General features: G+C 41.9%; 1 protein-coding gene across 1 annotated transcript in view; it reads left to right on the forward strand.

Annotated features, from left to right (window-relative positions):
• The window catches only part of OBSCN (obscurin, cytoskeletal calmodulin and titin-interacting RhoGEF), a 139,994-nt gene extending 117,682 nt beyond the window's left edge, over positions 1-22,312 (forward strand). The window contains exons 76-88 of the mRNA XM_088154839.1: positions 1,697-1,856; positions 2,267-2,383; positions 3,559-3,723; positions 4,802-4,960; positions 5,991-6,168; positions 7,464-7,577; positions 8,002-8,169; positions 8,972-9,074; positions 9,633-9,762; positions 10,900-11,005; positions 17,325-17,367; positions 20,857-21,991; positions 22,028-22,312. Coding sequence (XP_088010965.1) covers positions 1,697-1,856; positions 2,267-2,383; positions 3,559-3,723; positions 4,802-4,960; positions 5,991-6,168; positions 7,464-7,577; positions 8,002-8,169; positions 8,972-9,074; positions 9,633-9,762; positions 10,900-11,005; positions 17,325-17,367; positions 20,857-21,991; positions 22,028-22,312 — 2,863 coding nt within the window. The remainder of the gene's footprint in view (positions 1-1,696; positions 1,857-2,266; positions 2,384-3,558; positions 3,724-4,801; positions 4,961-5,990; positions 6,169-7,463; positions 7,578-8,001; positions 8,170-8,971; positions 9,075-9,632; positions 9,763-10,899; positions 11,006-17,324; positions 17,368-20,856; positions 21,992-22,027) is intronic.
• The last annotated feature ends 645 nt before the right edge of the window (positions 22,313-22,957 follow it).

The raw sequence follows: 22,957 nt of genomic DNA on the forward strand, positions 1-22,957 counted from the left end.
CTTCTGCCTTAAAACTTTCATTTTGTTTTATATATATTACTATATTTTAAAACCTTAAACTTTAAGCTTTTACCATGTGATATTATTCACTTTTATTCAAATAGCATACTTATAATCTTAGTTTTATTATTCAATTTTGAAAGCCTTTTCCATGGCCTCAGGTCAGATGCAGTGTTCTCCTGGGGTCAGTTCCTGTCAGCACAGAAAGTCTAAAATTCTCAGTGACCAGGAATCCAACGTATTGTTATTACTATTATTATCATTGCTGTTATTATTATTATTATTGTTGTTGTTGTTACTATTACTACTATTACTATTATTATTATTACTTGTATTACTATTACTGCTATTCTTACTATTATTCCTGATGTGGAGTACTGACAGTGCTGAGGGGCAAGGGAATTGATGTTCCTTCCAGGAGGGTAAATGGTAGCATGGCTTAAATCATAGCACAGGGTTATGACTTCCATAATCCCCTTCAGAGCTTCAAGTCCTCCTCTGTCCAGCCTTTTTCTTACTCTTTTAAGTGAATTTAACTGAGAAACAGGGAATTATGTTAAAAAGGCAGCAAGATCTTACAGGCACTTCAGTGGTGTCTTCATAGATACTAACCCACATAAAACTGATGCCAGCATCTGTCGGGGTCGAGGGTGGTCCCTGATGATATTTTTAGGGTTCTCAGATATCAGGGCAAAAGTAGCAAAAATAAAAGAAGAGTGGTACCATGACCATGACTTAGTAACATAAAACACTTTAATAATAATGAAAGTGGATGTGGGACGAGGCCCAAAAATCCAAATACAACAACCACAAGGGAACAAAGTCTCTTTAGGAGCCAGTGGTCGAAGAAAAAGATAAAGGGAGGTCCAGGGTATAAATATGGGGCAAGAGAGGAGGTGGAGTTGAGGTAGGGTCTGATGGGTATAGGGGAAAGTGGTGCAGAGGTGGAGTAAAGGGAAAGCAGGGTCCAGTGGGGTAGGTTGGGTGGAACATTGCACCAACTGAGGGCCAGTGGGGATACAAGGAAGGGAGAACATTCTGGGAACTGGGAGTAGGGATAATTAATTGGGAAATGAGGGTTAGGAATATGTATGAGGTGTTAACATAGGCAATCCCATAATTCTTTGTAACTTTTATCCTGGGTCACTACAACTTAACAAATGTCTCCCAAGGTTTAGAGTTGGGATATAATCCTGTGTCAGTGATGGTTGCCTGACTTGGAATGCTGGTCAGGCTGATTCCTACAAGCATCCATGACTTTCAGGACATTTTCCATTATCCCAAGTTGCTCCAACCCTCATCCAGCCTGGCCTTGCACACTTCCAGGGATCCAGGGGCAGCCACAGCTTCTCTGGAAAACCTGTACCAGGATCTCACTACTGTCACAAGGAAGAATTTTTTCTTAATATTGCATCTAACCCTGCTAGATATTAAACTCTGTCTGTTTAAAGCCATTCCCCCTTGTCCTATCCTCCAGACCCTAATCCCAAGTCCCTACTCTGGTATTCCAGCTATGAGGAATGGCACTGTGCTGGGTGAAGAGGCACTGAGAAGTTTAATGCCAGAGTGGCGACATCCCTGATCTCCCCCCACCATTTCCCTTAACCTGACATCTCCTGATTCCCAGTCTGGCTGCTGGGGCTGTGTTTTAGCCTCCTTCCAGCACCTTCTCCTCAGATGTCCTTTGTCCCCACAGTGTGTTCCTCAGGAGCCTGCAGAGCTGTGACACTGATGATGATGTGGCCATGTGCTTCATCAAGCACGAAGCAGAGTTTAACAAGTACATCCAGTACCTGGTGGGAAGGGTCCAGGCTGAGTCCATTGTTGTCAGCAAAGCTGTCCAGGATTTCTACAAGGTGAGGCAGGAGCCAAAGCACCTGTGGAAAATTCATCCTGTAACCCACTGCATCGAGAAATGGAATTTTTAGTCATAAATGTGAACCTCAAAAGGATTTGTAACATCTTTTGCTAAATACAATAATTTTTAGTTCACTTTCTAGCTTTTTCTGGCAAGTATGACCAGTATGAGAACATATTTACCTATGCCTACGCATTTATTAATATTATGAAGATTATACAGACATGAATGTGCCTGTGCTTATGTAATTGTAATTAAGGGACATTTTAAAGGTCACCACATTATAAGACCAAGAGAATCACATAAATGATAGATAAGCAAATCTTGTTTCTCTGCTCCAGCTACTCAGGATTTTTTTCTGCTGCTCTTAATAATAATCTTTCCTTGTTATTCCATGTATTTTTTCAGAGATACACAGATGAATTTGTAACTAATGAAGATCCCTCACAGCCACTTATCCCACCACTGCAGCACTACCTGGAAAAACCCATTAACAGGATCCAGCAGTACCAGACAATAATTAAGGTAAAAAGATGTTGTTACAAGTTTATGTTCTGCTCTGTGTAGCTTTTGCAGGAAAATATTTTATTTTTATTTCCTATTGCTTGGCTTCCTTCTGATGCAACTACAATTGAAAACTGCTTGAGTAAATAAGAGATTAATCATCACCAGTGGCGTTCTCTAAAAAGTTTTGTAAATGTAAATTCAGGTCGAGTGTCACAGAATCCATCCCCATAAAGTTCAGTGAGCTTTACCTTTAAATATATATATAAATATATGTATAGTATAGTATATAACTACGTGGATGACAGGTATGAATTTGTTTCAAACTCAGAAACATTTATGTTCTAAAAATAAGTAGTTTCCATGTCTAAGATAAGATGACTTACAACTTCTTTTCCTTATGTTTTATACTGATATTACAGTAAGATGAAATTCTTGTTTTCTGAAAAGCTTTGCCCCATTCTGCCACCCTGAAATATTTTGTCTTTGAGGCTTGCATCTGTCCTACTGTTTTAGACCATAAGCAAACACATCAGAACAGCATTTTAAACAGTATTTTCATGGGAAATAGTACTAGGATAATCATAGGAAAATATTTATGTATTCTAGTGCTGCATAAATGAGCAGTTTGAATATTTTGAAGAACTTTCTACTATTGAACACATTCTTGCACGCAAAAACCAACATTTCCAAGGGTCTCTTGGAGGAGCAAAGGCATTTTCTGTGCCTTCATTGCTGAAAGAGAGGAACAGGAACAAATGTGGGAAGAACTGGGAAAATGACATTTCACATTTTTTCCAACTTCTCTTTTTATTAATCTAATGTTGACTCAGCATGGCCACATGAATTCCTTGTCCTCTGGTACTTGAGGGTAAGCAGAAGAGAAATGCAATGGATATATTTAGGCTTCCTTTGGAATTTTTAGTTTTCAACCATCAAAGCATTCTGATGTTTGTTTCAGCTTTATCTTTGCTTAATACCAACTGATGTAAAGAAAAGCCAGACTGGTTAGTCTTTAAGATTGCAGAATAGGTAGGAAAGAAAATACTTTTATTTAAGCAGTTTGTAGTGAAAAAAATGGGATAAAAGTTGCTGAGATGAAAGAGCCAGAGCAGATATGAGAAACTCTTTGTCTCTGAAGGAACTGCTTTTTTTCTCTCTGATTGTCCACTAATATTTTCTTCATTCACCTACAGGAATTGATCAGAAACAAAGCCAGAAACAGCCAGAACTGCACTCTGCTGGAGCAAGCCTATGCCATTGTGTCTGCCCTGACCCGAAGAGCAGAGAACAACCTCCATGTCTCACTCATTGAGAATTACCCAGGGACCTTGGAAAGTCTGGGGGAACCCATCCGACAGGTAACTGGAATTTCCAGTCACTGTTGGCTCCATGTGTGCCTTCACCAGTTTCTGAGGATCCTTAATTCTCAGAAGAAAATCCTCTAGAAATTATATCTGATTTGCTTATTTCACTTATTGCTGTCCAGAAATGGGTGTTCTGCCTCCAGTAAGGTATGAAACACCACAGCATGGATTCTTATGGAATAATTCACACATGATGCAGTCATTTGCCTTTGTGACCTGCTCATCAAGCAGGAATAAAATTGTTCTGGGCCCCTACATGATCTAAAAGGGTTTTAACTCATCCTCTCATATTATTGGGAAGCAACACAGGGCAGCTCCTGGAGTTACTGGCATCAACAGACCCATGTGCTCCCCCAGGTTTATCCCATGACCCAGGTGTGTGGCTTTGTAGATGACTCAGTTATTAGGACATCTCAGTCTAGGATTTTCAACACCCTCACTCAAATTCCTGTTTTTTACGGATTTGCTGTGTTATCCCAGGCAAGTCATTTATTGTGTTTGTATCCAAAGTTTTCCATGGGAATCAGGGTGTACTGCTGAGTGGAGTTGTAAGGCTAAATTACAGTGATTCTGTGGTGGGCATTCATCTCTCCACATTCAGGCATCCAAGCAGTGTCCAGTCACACCCTTTGAGTGTTTCCTCCTCCCTAGAGATGCCAGGGGAAACCCATGTCACTAACTGAGCTGTGTCTGAAGCTATGTGAAATAAATACTTCCTGCTCTGGTGAAGGTGACCAAATCATCATATAAAGTGTCTGTATAATACATAAAATTCAATTTTCCTTTAATATTTCCAAGAGTGTTTCTGCCTGACAAAGGCTCTCTGCTTTTCTGGCATCAAATAATACCAATTAAATGAAGATGTAATGACAACCACTGGCTCTGTCTATGTCTGATGAGTCACCTTTAGCTTTAGAAACCATCTGCTGTGCTTTAATAAACCAGAGATACATCAGGGGACGATGCAACAGGAAATATTTGTTATCTGGGCACCAAAAAATGATGGTGAGACCTTAGTGTGGTAATTATTCCAGATGTATCACTATGTGCTCTTCCTTCTTTTTCCTATCAGGGCCACTTCATTGTGTGGGAAGGAGCTCCAGGAGCTCGAATGGCATGGAAAGGACACAAAAGACATGTTTTCCTCTTCAAAAATTATATTGTGATCTGCAAACCAAAGCGAGACACAAAGACAGACACCTACAGCTACATCTTCAAGAACATCATGAAGGTCTGATCACTTCATCCTCACATAAAGCATTTCTCTGTCAATTAGAGCTTCACTTTTATATCCAGCTCGGAGATTCTTCTAATCCTTCTGAGCTATTCCTTTGCTTCAAAAAGTCTTTGAAGCACAAGTAGAATCTACATTTATCCCAAAATACCTTTTTTTAAACCTCTCAGAAACATCAGGGTGGACTTTTGCCACGCAGCAAGGAGATTACAAGTACAAGCATTCATTTATTTCTGTTACCTCATTTAATCGACAGCATAAATATATTGATGTGGATTTTACCACCTACAATATTTTCTTGCATTTTTAAATCTCTGGTTTTGGCAGCTTGTAATATTGGGAGTAAATTAGAAGGAATCTTATTTGCTAAATTCCATCGGGTTCTCTCTGCTGATTATGTTGTTCTCAGACACCAATTCCTGTTCAGAAATGGAAAAATTCAGAGGATATGACCCACCCATCTTCAGATATTCATGGTTAAAACTGCCAGAAATTGAGGAAAGAGTTTACACAAGGCAGGAGATTCTCAACTCCAAAAAAACCCAGCCAAAAACTAAAAACCCATGGAGCTCTTGACCAAACCATGCCAGGACTTTCTGAAAGTCCTTATCTCTGTCCTCATTAGTATTCATAGGCAGATTTTATTTCCCAAACAAAAAAAAAAAAAATGGAAACATTTCCATGCTTTGTCCAGAGACTGCCCATTCTCTACATTTTTCCCTGTTGCCTGGGCCCAACCCTTCAGGAACCGTGTGTTCCACAATTGGGATAACTTCTAATTTTGGATATCATTTCCCTGAAAAATTAATCCCAGGAAAATGTCTGGTTTGGTAACGAGAAAGTCCAATATAGCAGGGAAAATAACTCTCAAAGTAGCTCTGACTGCTCTTCAGCCAAAGCCACGTTGCGTTGCTCACGCGACCTGAAAAATCTTTGTGGAAAGCGCCAAATTTCCCCTTTTTGCTGTTGGGAATTCCTAAGAACACGGGGTTTGTGGTGACTTTCGTGCCCCTTTTTTGTCACTCAGCTGAACAACATAGATGTGAACGACCTGGTGGAAGGGGATGACCGGGCCTTTGAGATCTGGCATGAGCGGGAGGACCTGGTGCGCAAATACCTGCTGCAGGCGCGAACCGTGAACATCAAGAACTCCTGGGTGAAGGAGATCCTGGGCCTCCAGCAGCGCATCAGCGAGCCCATCTGGAGTAAGTGTGGCACAAGACAGCCCAAACCTCACTTTTTTCGGGTTTTTCTTGGATGGTCCTCTTGGTTCAGGAAATTATAAAGAGGGAGAGAAGCTGTTTATGGTCATTAAATGTGGGAGCGGGTCCAGGGAGGGGATTCTGCCCCTCTGCTCTGCTCTTGTGGGATCTCACCTGCAGTGCTCTGTCCAGCTGTGGGGTCTGCAATACCAAATGGACGTGGAGCTGCTGCAGTGAGTCCAGAAGAGGCCATGAAGATAATGTGAAACACCTCTCCTGGAGGAAAGGCAGGGAGATTTGGGGTTGTACTCTGATCCGAAGTCCTACACAGCCCAGTACAAATGACCCTGTGACTTCGTTGGGTTCTGGACTCTTTACTTGACTCCTGGCTTACACTGCTCTATCTTTGCACCTGGGTTTGCTTTGGAATTTTGTCTTCCTCATTCTCAGTGTCGTTTGAGATTCCACCAATTTTCAATCCACAAAATCTGTCAGCAGGGATATTCGATCTTTATTTTCCAGGCGTAAGCTACAAGTGGTGTCCACTATAGTGTAAGGATATTTGGCATCTTAAAATGCCAGAAGAGCATTGGGTTTATTCCATATACATAGAAAACAAGGCTGGGCACTTCATTTTTGTACCTTTAGTGAGGTGTTTTAGTGAGATATCAGAATAATTTTGTATGGTTTCATATGGTAGCAATGGGTTAAAATAAAACTCACTTAATAAAGGAACAGGTTGCCCAAAGTTGTGGCTGCCCCATCCCTGGAAGCGTCCAAGGCCAGGCTGGATGGGCTTGGAGCACCTGGGATAGTGGGAGGTGTCCCAGCCCACAGCAGGGGTTGGAATGCAATGATCTTTAAGGTCTCTTCCAACCCAAACCACTCCATGATTCTAGGATTCAATGAAAGCACAGATGTTGTTGTAAGGACACCAGCAGAATGCTAGTTTGGATATCCAGGCTGCATTTTATTTGAGAAATTATCTTAACAGTGACAGATGCGTGGTGTCTGAATAACGGATGTGATTATTAAAATCATGGTCTAAAATAATTCCAGATCAGCAACAAATTCCTTTCAAAAGTATGTTCTAACTTTATAGCCAACAACATACATGTTACAGAGTGAATTTAGTCTCAGACAAGCAAGGAGAGCATGTCACCTATAAAATCTTGAGCTTCTAAAATTTCCTGCTCAGTTTTCAATTCTGAACCTCACAGATTTGCAAAAATTATTCCATTCTCACTTAGCAGCAGCCATGCCACGGACAGACTAACACGCTTCCTCTGATGTTTCAGTCCCTCCAGACTTTGAGGAAGAGCTGGCAGACTGCACAGCCGAGCTGGGAGAGACAGTCAAGCTGGCCTGCAAGGTGACAGGAGCTCCCAAGCCATCCATCAGCTGGTACAAAGGTACGAGCAGCAGGGCAGGAAATGCACCCTCCAAATGTGCTCCCCCTGACCACATTGCTGTGATAATTGGCCAGTGAGTAACCCAAGAGCTGATCCTCTAGAGGTACTCAAGTCTAGAGACTGTGGTTTTGGGCGTTTTGGGTGTGCTCCTTTGGCTGGAAAAGCAGGATTATGACTGCACAGAATGTAGTCTGGGATAATTTCACTTTTAAATGAGGAGTGGTGGTGTATGAGGTCCTTCAAGAGTACTTTGCCCTGGATGGTGTTTTACAGAGAGCTGGATGAAGATGAAGAGCTGATTCCTCAACTTCTAACATCAGCTGCAATAATACAGCTCAGCCCTCTCAGGATGAAAAGATGGATGAAATTCCAAAGTAGGAAACTCTTAGTAAGCTATTTTAAAAAGAAATAACTTCTCTTTCAGATGGAAAGCTCGTGGAGGTGGATCCCCACCACATTATAATAGAAGATCCTGATGGCTCCTGCACACTGATCTTGGACAACCTGACAGGGGCTGACACAGGACAATACATGTGCTTTGCTTCCAGTCCTGCTGGGAATGCCAGCACCTTGGGAAAGATCCTTGTTCAAGGTAAAGCCCTGCACAGATGCAGTATTTTAAGGGTATATAATACCTTAAATTTGTACTATCCCTGATGGGACCAGCAGGACCAGGACAGTGGCTGTCTCCCTGTGCTGGCCCTGCTGAGGCACCTCCAGTCTTGGGGTCAGTTTTGACAAGAAGGGGCTGGAGCATGTCCAGGGAAGGGAATGGAGCTGGGGAAGGGGCTGGGAAAGGAGCTCAGCCTGGAGAAAAGGAGGCTCAGGGGGGACCCTGTGGCTCTGCACAACTCCCTGACAGGAGGGGACAGCCGGGGGGGATTTGGGATCTGCTCCAGGGAACAGGGACAGGGGGAGAGGAATGGCCTCAATTAGCACCAGGGGAGGTTTAAATTGGAGATTAGGGAAGATTTCTTCACTGAAAGTGTTGTCAGCCACCAGAACAAACTTCTTAAGGCACTGGTGAAGTCACTACCCCTGGAAGAGGTCAAAAACCGTTTAGATGTGGCACTTGGGGACGTGGCTTACTGTTGGCCTTAGCAGTATTAATGGTTGGACTCCATGACCTCAGAGGTTTTTTTCAACCTAAACGATTCTATGTTTCTAGGATGTTACAAATATTAAGACATTCCAGAAACTTTATTCAACATATACTGGATAATATTTTAAAAAATAATAAAAATTTGATGTACAGGTGCAGGCAACTGTTTATAGGTCAAAAATTTTGGTCTTTAGTATCCTTTAGACTCGGTGAGAATTATCTGAGCGGGGACATGCCCTTCCTATCTGTTAAATTTCCAGCTACCAGTCACATTTACCTTGGCTTTTTGCAGTGCCCCCACGGTTTGTGAACAAGGTCAGAAATGCTTATCTTGTCGAGGGTGAAGATGTCCAGTTCACCTGCACTGTGGAAGGGGCACCCAGGCCTCAGATCAGGTCAGTTCTTACAACTCCCATGGGAGAAAATCCTGGTTTCCCATTTTGCATAGTCAGAAAAGTCATTTTGAGTTTACAGCCCTTTCTTTACTGCGTCTTCCATCTTAACCCCATCCCAATGCTGACTCTTCATGATCCAGAAATTTCTGAGATTCTTAGCTATTAATTCTAGCTAGAATTTTAAAAGAAATACCTAGATAGACCCTGAGGAGGACTCTGTCTGATGTAAAGCCCTGAGAAACATTTTATCACTGTATATCCTCCCTGCCTTACACCTGCTTGATTTTATCAGGTATTCAGACAAAGAGCTCAGCAAATCTTGCCTTGTTGTTATTTAAAGCCCTTTCCCTGCACTGACTGAGGAGATCCCTTGGGAAGAATCTCATGAACATGTGCAGTTTAATACCCAGGTGTGATCTACCCACCTGAAGCACTCCCTTCCAGGATCCAAATCTAAGGATTAACTCCTGAGCTGTTTGATGGATGGATCAGTGATCCTGGGGACCTCTCGATGCTGCATCATTTTTCCTGGCTCATACTCCATGTTTTCCCACTCAGATGGTACAAAGATGGGGTTCTGCTGAAGGACACCAGTAAATACCAGACTTTCAGTGAACCACGGAGTGGCATCGTAGTCCTGGTGGTCAAGAACCCTTCCAATGAAGACATGGGGCACTATGAATGTGAGGTAAGTTCAGAGAGATTTCAATATCTGTCATCTGAAATGATACAGGCAGAAAAGTTCATTTTACTGGGAGAGACCCACGGCTGAGTAATTTCTCATAAAAATATTATAGAAAGTCAGGCTGAACTAGATTTGGATTGTGAATGTCCAAAAGCTTCAGAATATTCTGATCTGACAGTTTGTTGGTACAAGTAAGAAAGAATTCATAGAGCTTGTTCTGGAGCTTAAACTCAGATCCAGATCTCTAGAGGAAACTCTTAAAAAAATTGGGATCATTCTGATGTGATTTTTTTTTTTTCTGGACTGTCTTTAAATTATGACTAAGAAACCCTCCAGAGCCAAAAGAAAGAAATTAGCCTAAATAGAAGGATAAAGCTCTGAAATTTCTATTTTCTTTAGTAAGAATACTTGGAAGTAGCTGACAAATATTTTAAAATGTAAGATATTTTATGAAAATTAGTCATAGTCTATAGCATTCATTGTAATAAAACAACAATAAGTTCTGAGGGCTTGGCAATAAAAGAAATTGGTCTTGGTTTAGGAAATTAGTGTGGGTCAGCTGCTCCATGAGAAACGGTTCAGCTCACAGAAATATTCAGGAAGTTTGATATACTTTAAAGAATTTTACTGGAATTTTAGCAAAACCAGACTACCTTGCATTTGCCAATGACTAAGGTCCTGAGGTGCAGTATTCCCTTGGCTGAGTAAAACTCAGTAATTACTGGATGATGAACAAAAAAAATCCTCTTTAATGGCCACCTAAGTGTGTGTACAGCAAGAATCTGGGCCTGTTGGTAGAGACAGAGTTACCCCAGGACCAAGTACCAGGCTGCAGAGCAAACACCCAATAATTAAGTAAATAATAATTTAATAAATTATTAGTAAATAATTAATTAAATAATTTTGCTGATGTGCTGCAACTTGCCTGAGTAATTTATGGTAAAAGACCATGAACTCTATTGAGCAGCAAAGTGTCCCTTCAAACTCCAGCTTGGCCCTGGGGTCACACTCTCACCCATTTCTGTCTGCACTGAATTTTCAAGGGTAGCACAGGCAGGGTTTTACCATGACCAAAAAAAAAAAAAAACCCCAAAAAACCAACATCCTGTGTTTCATTTGGCACTGCACCATTCTCTCCAGCTGATGAACAGGTTAGGGTCTGCCAAAAGTGGAGCAGAGCTTTACCACCACAGCGCTGCAGCCCTGACCCAGGAGAGGAGAGGAGACCAAGCCATCACCATTGAAGGTACGACCCTTGCCCAGCTCCGTACGTACTGCCCTAAAAAAAAAAATAAAAAAAAGAGGATCCAGGATCTTCTGCCATCTTACCCATGTTGGTTGTCAGTGTCCATGTATCTGTATGTCTTCTGGAGATGTGCATGGGCTCCGTGCCCATCATCATCTGTTGATTTCCAAGCCTGGCAAATCAACTTCATATAATGCTCGTGGATGCATTATATGAAAAATGGAGGAGAAAATGAAGGGTTTGTCACAGCACTGCTAGTGCAAAACAAAATGTTATACGTGGTTGGAATAGTTGAAAATGTGTGTTCAACCTGGCAGAAATGTTACAGGGGCTACTAAGTAAAGGTGGAGGCATATTGGGATTGTTTCTGAAATACCACTGCAGGGCATCAGGAATGACTGGGAAAGCAGAACTGTCCTGAGCAATGATTGGTTCATCCATTATTTAGGACTGTCCAGGGACATTCATATTCACATTCCTTTTTTTTCTGCCAGTTTCACTTGTAGGGTGATAAGAACTGATTTTACACCCATCCAAAAACGCATCTTTCTTCACAACTTTTAGTCATTAGTGCCTAAAGTTCCCTGCTTATCCCAGGGATTTCCCCACGGAGTGTGTCAGTGCTTGCTGTAAACCCATCACAGCCCACTTTAAATCCATGGCTACATCTCCCTAGGGAGCCTTTCCTGGCACAGGGAATTGGTTCTTTGTACACCTTAGGAGTGTTCTTGTGTGGCTGAGTGTGAACCAGCCAGTCTTGTCTCTCTCTTGAACGGTTCCCAGTGGCAGCTCAGGAGATGACAGAGCCAAGGGACCACCTTTAAGGGGCAAGGGACAGATTTGGAGGGCAAGAGAGAGGACTGGGATAGGCACAGGGTTTTCCATGTCAGCAAAACTTGGTTTCAGAGGCCTCCCCCAGATGGGGTTGGTGGAGACACGGTCGACAAAAGCCGGAGTTTTGCCAACATCTCTAGGACCTTCTTTCCTCAACTCTGGTCCTTCCACACTGTCTTGTGATAATAACAGGAGTTCAAGTGTGTGTTGGAAAGGGCATAATTGACATTATCAATGTCCACTAAGAGGCAACGTTCTGACTTGTGGAGCTGCTGGGTAGAAAATGTTGGAATCTGGAAAAATATTCAGGGATAAACGATCCTCTACTCATATTTTTTCATCATTTTCTACAGTCCTCAGCTGTTAGCCCTGGTTGAGACAGGACTCTGGTCTGGCTGGACCTTTGGGCCTGCCCTCTCTAGACACAAAAGTTGAGCTATTGCATTAAGAGGATTCATCCACAATAAATTATTAAGATTAGCATCCTGATCTATGAACTTTCTTGACTTCATTTTAAACATGTTTTCCTTTTAGTTCTTTCCCACAATCCCATCAAAAAGCATTACAGGGAGGATGGTGGAAGTGTAGAAACACTATAATTTTTTCAGCCAAATAAACCTTCAAGTACTTGAATTCTTTGTCTTTTCTATGCCCCAAAGGGAGAAAAATAAGTTGTGTGCAGGATGTAGAGGAATGCAAATAAATTCCTGTCAGGGTGGTGTATCTTGATGAAGTTCCCTTCAGGCAGATGTTATAAAAGCAAATAAAGGTTGTATAAAATGTTAGGAGTATTTTCAGCTCTGGGGGTTGCATATGTGTATGTTCAGCCCCAAATTTCTCATCTGCTCTTATTCCTGTAATCATAAAAAAAAAAAAATAAATAAGTGAGCTTGGTTACAGAAATACAATTGGAGTTTGCCTGGAAGCTTCAGAAATGTCATAAAATAGGTTTGTTGTGTGATGTACAATTGCTTGAACTCGGTAATAGGGAAGAAAATAGATCCTTGAGTCATCTCCAGGGAGAAACAGGGAGAGCTGCTTCAGGCCAGTGGAGAAAATAGGCTCATCCATGGAGCAAGAGGATTGTTGTGAGCAGAATTGCACCAGGGATGAATTTGGCATAATGCACTTGACTGAGGAGAGAATTCATTGCTTTCTTGAGAATCAATAACCAGCCTTGATCTGCCTGGGGAAAAATCAGGTTCATCTGGCAAAGAACTGGAGGACAGGTGGATCTCATGAAGGCTATCTCTTTCCATCCTCACAATCCTTCCATTTTGTGGAAATGGGATTACTTGTAACTTCACCAAGAGGACAACATTACTGCTCTCACAGCAGGAAATAGATACCGTGTCTGCTTCCTGGCTCACCTGCACCCTGGGTCTGAGTTTTACCTGATTTATCTCTGTTCCTGTGAAATGTCCTTTGTCTGAGTCTCATGAGGCACCCAAGGGGCAATTATTTTAGTTTTTATCCTCCTGCCTTTCTGTACTGTTTATTCTGCTGAACCAAACCCATGGTTTGGGATACCATTAGTCCAGTGGTTTATGAGCCCTGACCTGCAGCTGCTCCACAGTCCAAGTCCATGGGTATCAAAACCAAAATTCTTTGGTTTAAATTCACTCTATGGGAGTTTGCAAGTCCCTTGGAGCGACCAAATCCAAAAAGGATGGAAACCACTGGACTAAGGGATTCTCTGTGAGCTGAGATCTGCCTTCAGCCACACCTGGTCGCTGCACTGAAGTCAATGGAGGGTTGCTTTAAAAAAAAATCCTCTTTCTGTGGATATTGGAATAATCTGAGACACTTTTTAAAAAAAGTGTAGCTGAAAGAAGATCCTTCTCTTTGACTTCCAGTTGACTGTGTCTGCTTTGCACCTTGCTGCCTAACCTGCACATGGCACACCTGGTCTGATGTGCTCTGGCATGTTCTGGTGTGATTTATCCATCCAGGCTCACTAACTTGATTATTTGTTAAGAAAAGCAAAGCCCAGTGCCTTGGGAAGGTGTTGCATTTCCATATGGGTGGGCAGGTCAGGACTTAGAATGAGACAGTCAAGAAAAGTGAGGGGAGTCAGGTACAGGAGTGAAGGTAAAGCCATAAATAAAAATTCCCAAAGCAGCTACAGCCAGGCAACAATAATTCCTTCACAGCTTTGCCTTGGATTTCATGCAGAGCCTTGGGCAGGTTCTTCAGTTGCCTCGGAGCAGCCACTTAAAAATCAGCAAAATACTTTGAAGTTCTTACAAGAAAGATTTAAAACACAGAGGAGCATTAGATCTGTTAGTGTTACTGAAGAAATGGGGGACAGGAGTTTGTCCTCTGACCATTTGGATGTTCCCTGATTAGGGTGATGATTAGGGTGTTTACCTCATTATTTTTATTCTCTTATCACCATGGTTTAATCTCATTTTTGGCCAGGCCACAGGGTTTTCAGTGCAAATTCAGGAGAGCCCCATCTGCCTTTGCAGCCATGTCAGTCACTGCAGGAGTGGAGCCTTTTGGTTGTTTGGGTTTGGGGTTTTTTTTGTTTGTTTATTTAGGTTTTGGTGGGGTATTTTTGAGAGACATCCCAAAACACTTGCATTTCATTCATATAATTAAAAAACTCTTATATCCATGAGTTGAGCCACCAACCCTGGAAGGATTTCAAAGGCCTGTGGACGTGGCACTTAGGGACAGGGTTTAGTGGCAGTGCTGGCTTAGCAGTTGGATTCCACGACCTTAAGGGTCTTTTCCAACCTCAATGATGGCATGAATTGCTCATTTTAGGATTAGTTTTAGCAGCTCTTGCCAGGTTTTGCAGATTAGTCTGCAAAGTGTAGCAGGAGGAGGTGAAAACAGAACAGTGCTCCTCTGGCTCACATCAGCAGCGTGAAGTGGGCAGCAAAAATAGGTTTAAGCTTCTGTGAGTGGAGAAAAGAGACTTAAAAATTGGAATAAAGGTCATAGATAACCTTCCACCCACCCAGAGTAAGGAGAACTCACTTATCCTCAGTGTTCCATCACTTGTAAGCCAATGTTTTAATCTATTAACCAAAGAGATGTCTGGTCCCAGAAAAGCACTGGCTGTCCCTAATGCTTACAGCTTTTAACCTGCTTATCAGGGGCTCCTGCTTTGCAAAGCTGTTTGCCTAAAATGCTCTTGAAAAGTTGAAATGATAAATCTGGTGCTAAAAGTGGATGCAGAATATTTTCCTCTCGGGGAAAAACAACAGGAAAAAAAACCAAAAACAAAACAAACAAACAAACCAAAAAAAGAAAGAAAAGAAACCCAAATTCTCTCATCCTACTTTCATGTGGTTCTATCCTTCCATTCAAATCCTCCCTCACACCTCGGACAGCACATATAAAATTTATTACATTTTAAAATAAAGCTATTATAATTTAAAAATAAAGCTAAATATTTAAAATAAAGCAATTTTCAGCTTTCTCATCCCAGGCCTGCTGAACTTTTGAATATGGAATCTCTTTGACATCCACCACAAATAGAAATATCCCAGCTGGTGTCATTTGGGAGGACTGCAAGAACAGACATTAATAGAGCAACCATTAAAGGGACTTTTTTCTTACAAATATTGTGAGATTTCACTACATTTATTCAGCTATTTAGTTTATATTACTTAATTTTCATCTAAATACACCTGCTGCTAAAATAATTGTAGAAAACACCTATTTTCATGTGTATAATCCAATTAATTAAAACATTTCCATCAGAACATCAGTATTTTTACTCATATACTCTCTGCATATGGACGAATCTCATAATATTATGTAATGAGATGTTCTAAAAGTTATTTGAAAATTTCAGAATAGTGATTCAAAAAGTCAGTGACAATCTCTAACCTGAGTGTAGTAAATTGTTTGAGCACTCAGTTCATCTACCACCACTGTATTATTATAATTCCACCATTTAAAACAAGGTTTGAGTTATTAAAAAAAATAAATTAAGGATAGGTAAATGATTTTATTGTAATTGTGTCGAGGGATAAATATTTGAAAATAATTTTGCTCTTTACTTACCCAGTTAGTGTAAACTCAAATTTCCAAATAGATTTTGTTTAAACTCACCCAGTTCTGCAGTAACTCCTTTGAACCTCTGGGAAACAATTCCAGATTTTCACAGGCATAAACAAGACAAGGCTCTGCAAAAGAAACATGAGCTCTAGGTCAGATATTAGCATCAATATTTGCACAAAATTATTTTTCATTATGGTCAAATTTGTGTTTTTTACCTGAGGCAGGGAAGAGCCCTTGGAAGTGAAGTGGAAGGAAAATTAGGTTAAAGTATTCCATTTAATATTGTAAATGTATTTTTAATTTTCAGTCAGTGCAGGTTTGGGGGCACCATTGAAAACATCAGCACTAATCATCAGTTATTTAAAAAATAATACAGACATTTCCAAATTCCCCAGGCAAGAACTGCTGGTGATTTTATAGATATTTTTAAGTAGCAGTTCCCTTCAATTGCACTGACTGAAAATTACCAGAGCTTATTTATTATAGCCTGGCTGGAAAATTGAAAACCAATTGCTGGAGATTAAATTATGGGGTTTTTAAAGATATTTTAGGAGTTTATTAAATAAAAAGTGAGGCTTGCTGATGGGATTTTTTTTCTAGATCTCAAGTAGATTCAGGAGTTCAGAGTGTCCCAAAGCAGTGTGGTTCAAAGAGTGCCTTAATTTTACTCCAGTGGATAGGATGGAAAATCTCAGTTCTTCAAATGGTATCTTTCTGCCTTTTTTAAAAATGCCAGTTGTAAGAAATACTTGCAACACCATGAAATCATAACTTTTGATCTTGATATGCATCAACAGCTTCCAGTTGTTTATGGGAGAAGGGTCAGGAAAAATTGCAAATTAGAGAAAAAAAAAAAAAAAAAAGAGATGGAGCAGACATAGGGCTCTCCTGGGTTTCCTGGGATTTGGGGTTTTTTTGGGTTTTGGGTTTTTTTTGATGCTGATTTTCTCTACTGATGATAATGATATTAGTTTCACATTTATCAGCTTGGATTTTTATCCAGTCCACAAAAGCTTGGCCACAATCCAGTGTTTGGGGGATCTCTTTTTTTTATAGGAAGTGAAATCACAGTTTAAAGCATTTCAGCTCTCCAGGATTTTCCAGATTGATTCAGGTTTCTGACACCATCACTACCTTATCATAGGATAAAGAAAAATTAAATAAGGACCTTGTTTTCTAGCTTTGACTTACCAAACAAAAATGGTAGAATAAACAGTTTTTGCCAAATTGTTCTCCACAAAATATTTAATTCCAAAGCTAAATGTTCAGAGAGCATTCTGGATTCTCATTCCTGGTCAGAAACACTAAAGATGATGCTGGAAATAACCACAGAAAGCATGGATGGGATGGTACAGTTGGTTATTTTTCACTCCAGTTTATGTTGATGAACTGAGCAAAGATAATTTAATCATTTCAGCTTTTGCCTTTCTTTAACCCCATGCTGTTCATACTGTTCTCTTTGTAGTCACTGAACAAGAGACTAAAGTGCCCAAGAAAACCATCATCATGTAAGTGCTGATTTTTTTTTTTTTTTTTTTTGGGTAACATTTGTGGTTTTTTTATTGCCTTGCTGCCTCTGCATGATCCAATAACAAGCTTGTGTTCATTGGCCATGCAAGTGTGTTCATTGCCAGCCCAGCAGATCCCACGGAGCTCTGTGCCATGTGAAGTGACCACCTGAAAAAAAAAAAGTCCTTTTATTCTTTTCCAAAAATAGCAGCACTGGTGTTAAACACAGCCTGGGGCAGTTATTTTATGATATTACACAGGGAAGATATTCCCCCCAATGCTGATAGAATTGCACAAAAGTTCAAGAAGGCAGAGTCTGAATGAAACCAGCTTTGAAAACTGTCTACCTGAAAATATCTACCAATTTAACAAATATCTCAGAGCTTAGAGTGATTTCTTCTGGCTTTACTTTAAGTTTTTCAGGAAAGCCTTGTATGTTGAAGCAGAAGGAAGATGAATATTTTTATCCCTTTCTATCTCTATATTTCCAATATAAATAATTGTCCTGATTACTTGGTCTTTTTAGATACTTTGAGCCTGGTGTATACTGGATTACTATAAAATACAAATATTAATTCCTGCAAAATGCAGTATTTACTCATAGATAGCCTAGAATCCAAGCAACCATTAAAATCTTAATTTTGTCTTCTTAAGTACCATAGAGAAATACATAATGAAATTGTTTCATGTGCTGGAAGGGGGACACTGGCCTGTGACAGGATTTCAGAGCAGCTCTAGGCCACTCCAACCACGGCCTGAGGTTATACAATGGATATTTTTGGGAAAATGCCTTCCCTCAATAGCTGCACTATTGCTAAAATCAGCCCTTGACTTGGACATGAGGCTTAAGTGGATGTATATTATTTTTGTTAGACATAGAATTGCAACTAAAGGACAATCAAGAATTTCTTACCTTTTATTGTTTTCTGTGAGGTTTATTCCTTTAGATCCATGCACTTGGCCCTTTTGGAGGCAGTGGTTTATAAGTTGTCCCCGCTCCCAGACGTTGCACATAAGCCAAGTTAAATTTCCAGCCACTAGACCTCTTTTACCCTGCAAAAAATAAAGAGTTTTTACCTGTACTGCATCAAGGATCAGGATTCAGACTGGGGAAACTGATAAGAGAGTTATTTTTTTTATATCTCCTTCAGAAATATCCTGAGAAAATAGTGAGCAGGAGGGACTCTCAGAGCCAGTCCACATCTAAAACTTGGTAAATCTCATTTATCCACATCTCTGTGCCTGTGTCTGGAGCAGCAGCATTAATACTGGTGGATTAGATATTATTCATTTATACAAAATACTATCAGTTAAGCTGATTTCTAAATTTCTGAGATCTAAATTCCATAGGCTGTTGCTCTGGACAGCTCCAGAAGGGATTCCTAAATCAAGGGCTGAAGCCTCTAAGGAGTTTGGTAAATTTAGGAGTGGGACCTCAGGCAGAAATTCACCTCCTTTTGTGACCATGAACTTTAAATTAGAGTGGACCTCAACTGAAATTGGGTTAGTGATTGGGGGAAAGTTTGGGAATAATTCAGTAAGGGCAGATTTCAACTCTTAATCTGCAGCAAGCTGATGAACAGAACCAGCTTTAAAACTACTGGCAGAAAATAATAGATAATTGAGAGATGGGATTGAACAATGTCCATACATACAAATCCCAGACCCCCCCCAAAAAAACCCCATTTTAACTTTGCAACATAAATCAAAGTCTACTGCAAGCACCAAAGATTCATTCTCATCTAAAATTATTTAATGTTGTGTAATTCAGAAAGGCACCCTGGCCAGTAGGAAGGCTCTGCACAGACCTTGAAGGTTTATAGAAAAACTGCAGAAAACTTAGGGAAAAGAGTAAAGCAGTGAGAAGAGAGGGTGCTCCACAAGGAAATAAATCTCATGTAGCTGGCCCAGTCCTGGACTCCACCATGTCCTCAAAGGGGGAAATTGATGGTGGAAACAAATACAAGTTTTCAAAAATAAGAGCAGAAGATGAGAAAGGCTGCAATAAACCCAAAAGGGTTAGTCTTCCAGGATGGCCATAAATAAGTTCTCCATTCTCAAGGGCAAAAGTCAGAGCAGAGATGTCTGAAGAGCAGAGGGGTGACCTTCAGCCCCACGTGGCTGTGACTGGAGAATGGTGAGGAAGAAGAGAGGAATTAAAAAGCTGCTGCCTGCATTCTAAATCTCCATTCAGGCCACTGTTTGAGCCTTCAGTTAATTCTTTGTTTTTAATCCCATTCCATGGAAGTAGGGGCAGGATCTCAACACAGAAACAAAATGAGCTTTTCCTGTGATTTCCACTGGAGCAGATGTGGAGCATTGGCTTCCTTGTGCTTGCCAGGAAAACACTGGCAGAAATGTATTTACCTGAAAGTTTTTCCATGTGAGAAACACCACAGAAAAACCTGCAGGAAAAACTGCATGCCAAGTATATAAATGAATAGCACTGAAGTCTGGATTTAGACCTTGGGTCAGAAGAGACCTTTAAAGATAATCTAGTCCCACCCCTTGCTGTGAGCAGGGACAATTTCAGCTCGATCAGGCTACTCAGAGCCTCATCCAGCCTGACCCTGAATGTTTCCAGGGATGAGGCACCTACCACCAGCCCAACTTCAGTCAAAAAATCTAAAGTAAAGCCAGCAGAAATATACTGAGAAATCATAATTATACATCTCAGTTTGGCTTAGTATTCCTGTGTCTGTCACACCCAGTAGGATCAGTCTGTGTCTGTGCTAATGGTATTATGAAGAGTAAAAACAAATTCCTTTTGGCATAGATGATTTGTGCAGGAGATGTTCTAACTTTCTTTTCCTGGTCATCTCCACATTTTAAGGGTTAATCCCCTTTCAGTGTAACTGTTCTGCATGTGGAAATGCAGATCTCTGGTCTCAAAAGAGGTTGTAATAATAAAAAAGGGAGAGTTACGTTAGATTAATTAAATATTATTAAGAAGATGCTGACCCTGCAATAAAGGGCATTTAGCCCTTTTATTTTATAGTGCATTATACTGTGATAAAGGGCATTTAGCCCTTTTATTTTATAGTGCATTATACTGCAATAAAGAGCATTTAGCCATTGAGGTGCATGGAATTAGGATTTTAGCCAAGAATATTCAGGAAAAGGTTAAAATCTTCGAGTGTTTCAAATTTGGAGGGGTCCAAAGTAGCACAGTAAGTGATGAACACAAGCACAGGAAACACAGCAGCAGCCAGCAGAGCATCTCTCAGCTGGCCGTGTGTTCACACCCCAGCAGGCTCATGGAGCTGGGGTTTTCCCTGGGGAAAAGGGCTCTGGGGTTTTCCCTGGATCAGGAAGTGGAGATGGGCATGTGGGTGTGTGCACTGCGTGTGTGTCCCTCCCAAAATGACCCCAAAGCTGGAATGCTCACCCAAACTAACCCCGAGCTGCCCACCGCGGCATGCGCTGCTGGAGTGTGGCTCCCCAAAAAGTCTCGTCTTCCCTCCAACTCCACCCCTTTCTGCCGTCAGAGAGGAGACCATAACCACGGTGGTGAAGAGCCCAAGGCAAAGGGGAAGGGTTTCCCCTGCACGTTCTCCTTCAGGTCATTCTCCCTCCCGCTCCCCACGGGTGGAGCTGGCTCCGGAGCCGGTTTACGTCTCCAAGATCAGGCAGCCTGTCCACAGACACGACCAGGAGGCAGCACCAAAGTCTGGTGCTGTGCCCAGGCTTTATGTCACAGAACACGAGGACATGCAAGGGGCAGCGGCGAGAGACGTCGTTGTGGAGAGCACAGTGGAAGAGAAGAAGCCCAAGTGGGTCGAAGTGGAAGAAATAATTGAATTCAAGGTGAAAAAATCACCAAAGCCCACAAGGAAAAGAGGTTCTTCCCCAGCAAAACAAGAAAAAGATGACTCAGGGGTGTTAACGTTCACTTTTCCCAGCTCAAGGCCCAAGCGCTCTCCAGAAGATGATCCAAACACGAACAACTCCAACAATAAATTGGTGGAACAGCCAAAATCTCTGCCAAATGAGGGTCTCTCTGAAGGTGACATCCAACCCCTGGTGTATACGACCGAGCAGGAAGGACCTCAGGTCAGCAGTGAAGAGAGAAACTCGCCGTGTGGGTCAGAACAATTAGGAAGTGATTCATTTATGGATTATGGAACTGAAGGGAAGAGCTGCCCGCAGGAACCACGTGCTGACTGCGGGTCAGACTCTGCCTCCCCTCTGCTTGCCTGCGGGGGTGAGCCTTTGGTCTTCAGTTTTGGGACAGCAGCTGGAGAGCAACACCAAGTTCTGTTCTCCCCGGCGAGTCCAGAGGAAAAGGAAGGGGTTGATGAAGTGGATGTGTCTTGGCCTGTTGGAGAGGAGGTACCCGAAGTAATACAGGACATCCTTCCCGAGGAGGACAGCGTCATCGTGGATGAGCCAGAGGAGCTGCACGCAGACGACATCAGCACGCGGGACCGCAAGATTTTAACCCACAACGGCAAACTCTTAACCCTGGAGGACCTGGAGGATTACATCCCCCAGGAAGGAGAGACCTACAGGTGCGAGGATCAGAAGCAGACGGCGGAGAAGCCCTGCGAGATCTCGGTGCTGCAGACGGAGATCAACGAGCCGACCATCGGCAAGCCGGTGCTGCTGAACCTGCTGCGGCCCGTGGTGCCCCAGCCCAGGCAGAGGTTCTTCAGCCAGCTCCAGGAGCACGTCCCCGGGGCTGTGTTCGTGTCAGCCTCCCGCCTGAGCTCCGCGCCGTCCGTGGGCCCCTCCAGCATCTCGTTCCGCGTGGGCGATCCCCGCGCGGCTCCTGCCGGCCCTTCCTTCACCCTGAAGCCCTCGTTCTGCACCGAGCTGCAGCGCTCGGCCGACAGCGGCCAGTCCAGCTTCAAAACTGAAGTTTCCACCAGAACCCTCAGCTACGGGACTGTGGGCGAGCCTGTCACCTTGCACATCAGCACAGAAGACCTCTCCCAGAGCTGAGCAGACTCAAGCGGGATTTTTAACACCAAAGAAAGCAGCTTTATATTAAAAATAATAATAATAATCAAAATTGTTGTAGGCGAGGGGAGTTGGCGGCAAAGATTGCGAGGGAATACCTTAGAGGGAAATGTATTTAAATATGATGTGTCAAGCTTTTCCAGTCTTAAAGGGAACAGTCTGTCAGAACAGTTTGTAACTTTAAAAGCTTTGATCTAGGTGAACATGTATCATTCCATAGTGGAGCAGTGATGGGAGGTTTAGGAAAAGCCTGATTCTTCTACCTATGACAGAAATAGAGATGAAGAAGTGTGTTTTTTGTCCATGAACTTAATAATTGTTTCATGTGCCAGTTTATGGTGTGGCAAGGAGGTGAAAGTATCTAAGCTTTTCAGCATCCTTCAGTAGCCCAGGACAGGGGGGTATCTCCTGGGCCCAAAGGTCATGAAGCTTCATTCTGCTTTGACTCTGCTCTACACTTGTGACACCAATTAGCTCTACCAAAATTTCTTCATAAACCTTTCAACACACACAGTCTGGTTGCATTATTTTAGCCTTCTGCCATATAATGAGATCTATAGTAAATGTTACATATACCAGGGATTCAAAGGGCTGCTCAGGCCTTTTGGTTAAAATCCCAGTTTGACT

Source organism: Sturnus vulgaris, chromosome 1, assembly GCF_052056855.1.
Source record: "Sturnus vulgaris isolate bStuVul1 chromosome 1, bStuVul1.hap1, whole genome shotgun sequence".
In the NCBI taxonomy this organism is placed as follows: Eukaryota; Metazoa; Chordata; class Aves; order Passeriformes; family Sturnidae; genus Sturnus; species Sturnus vulgaris.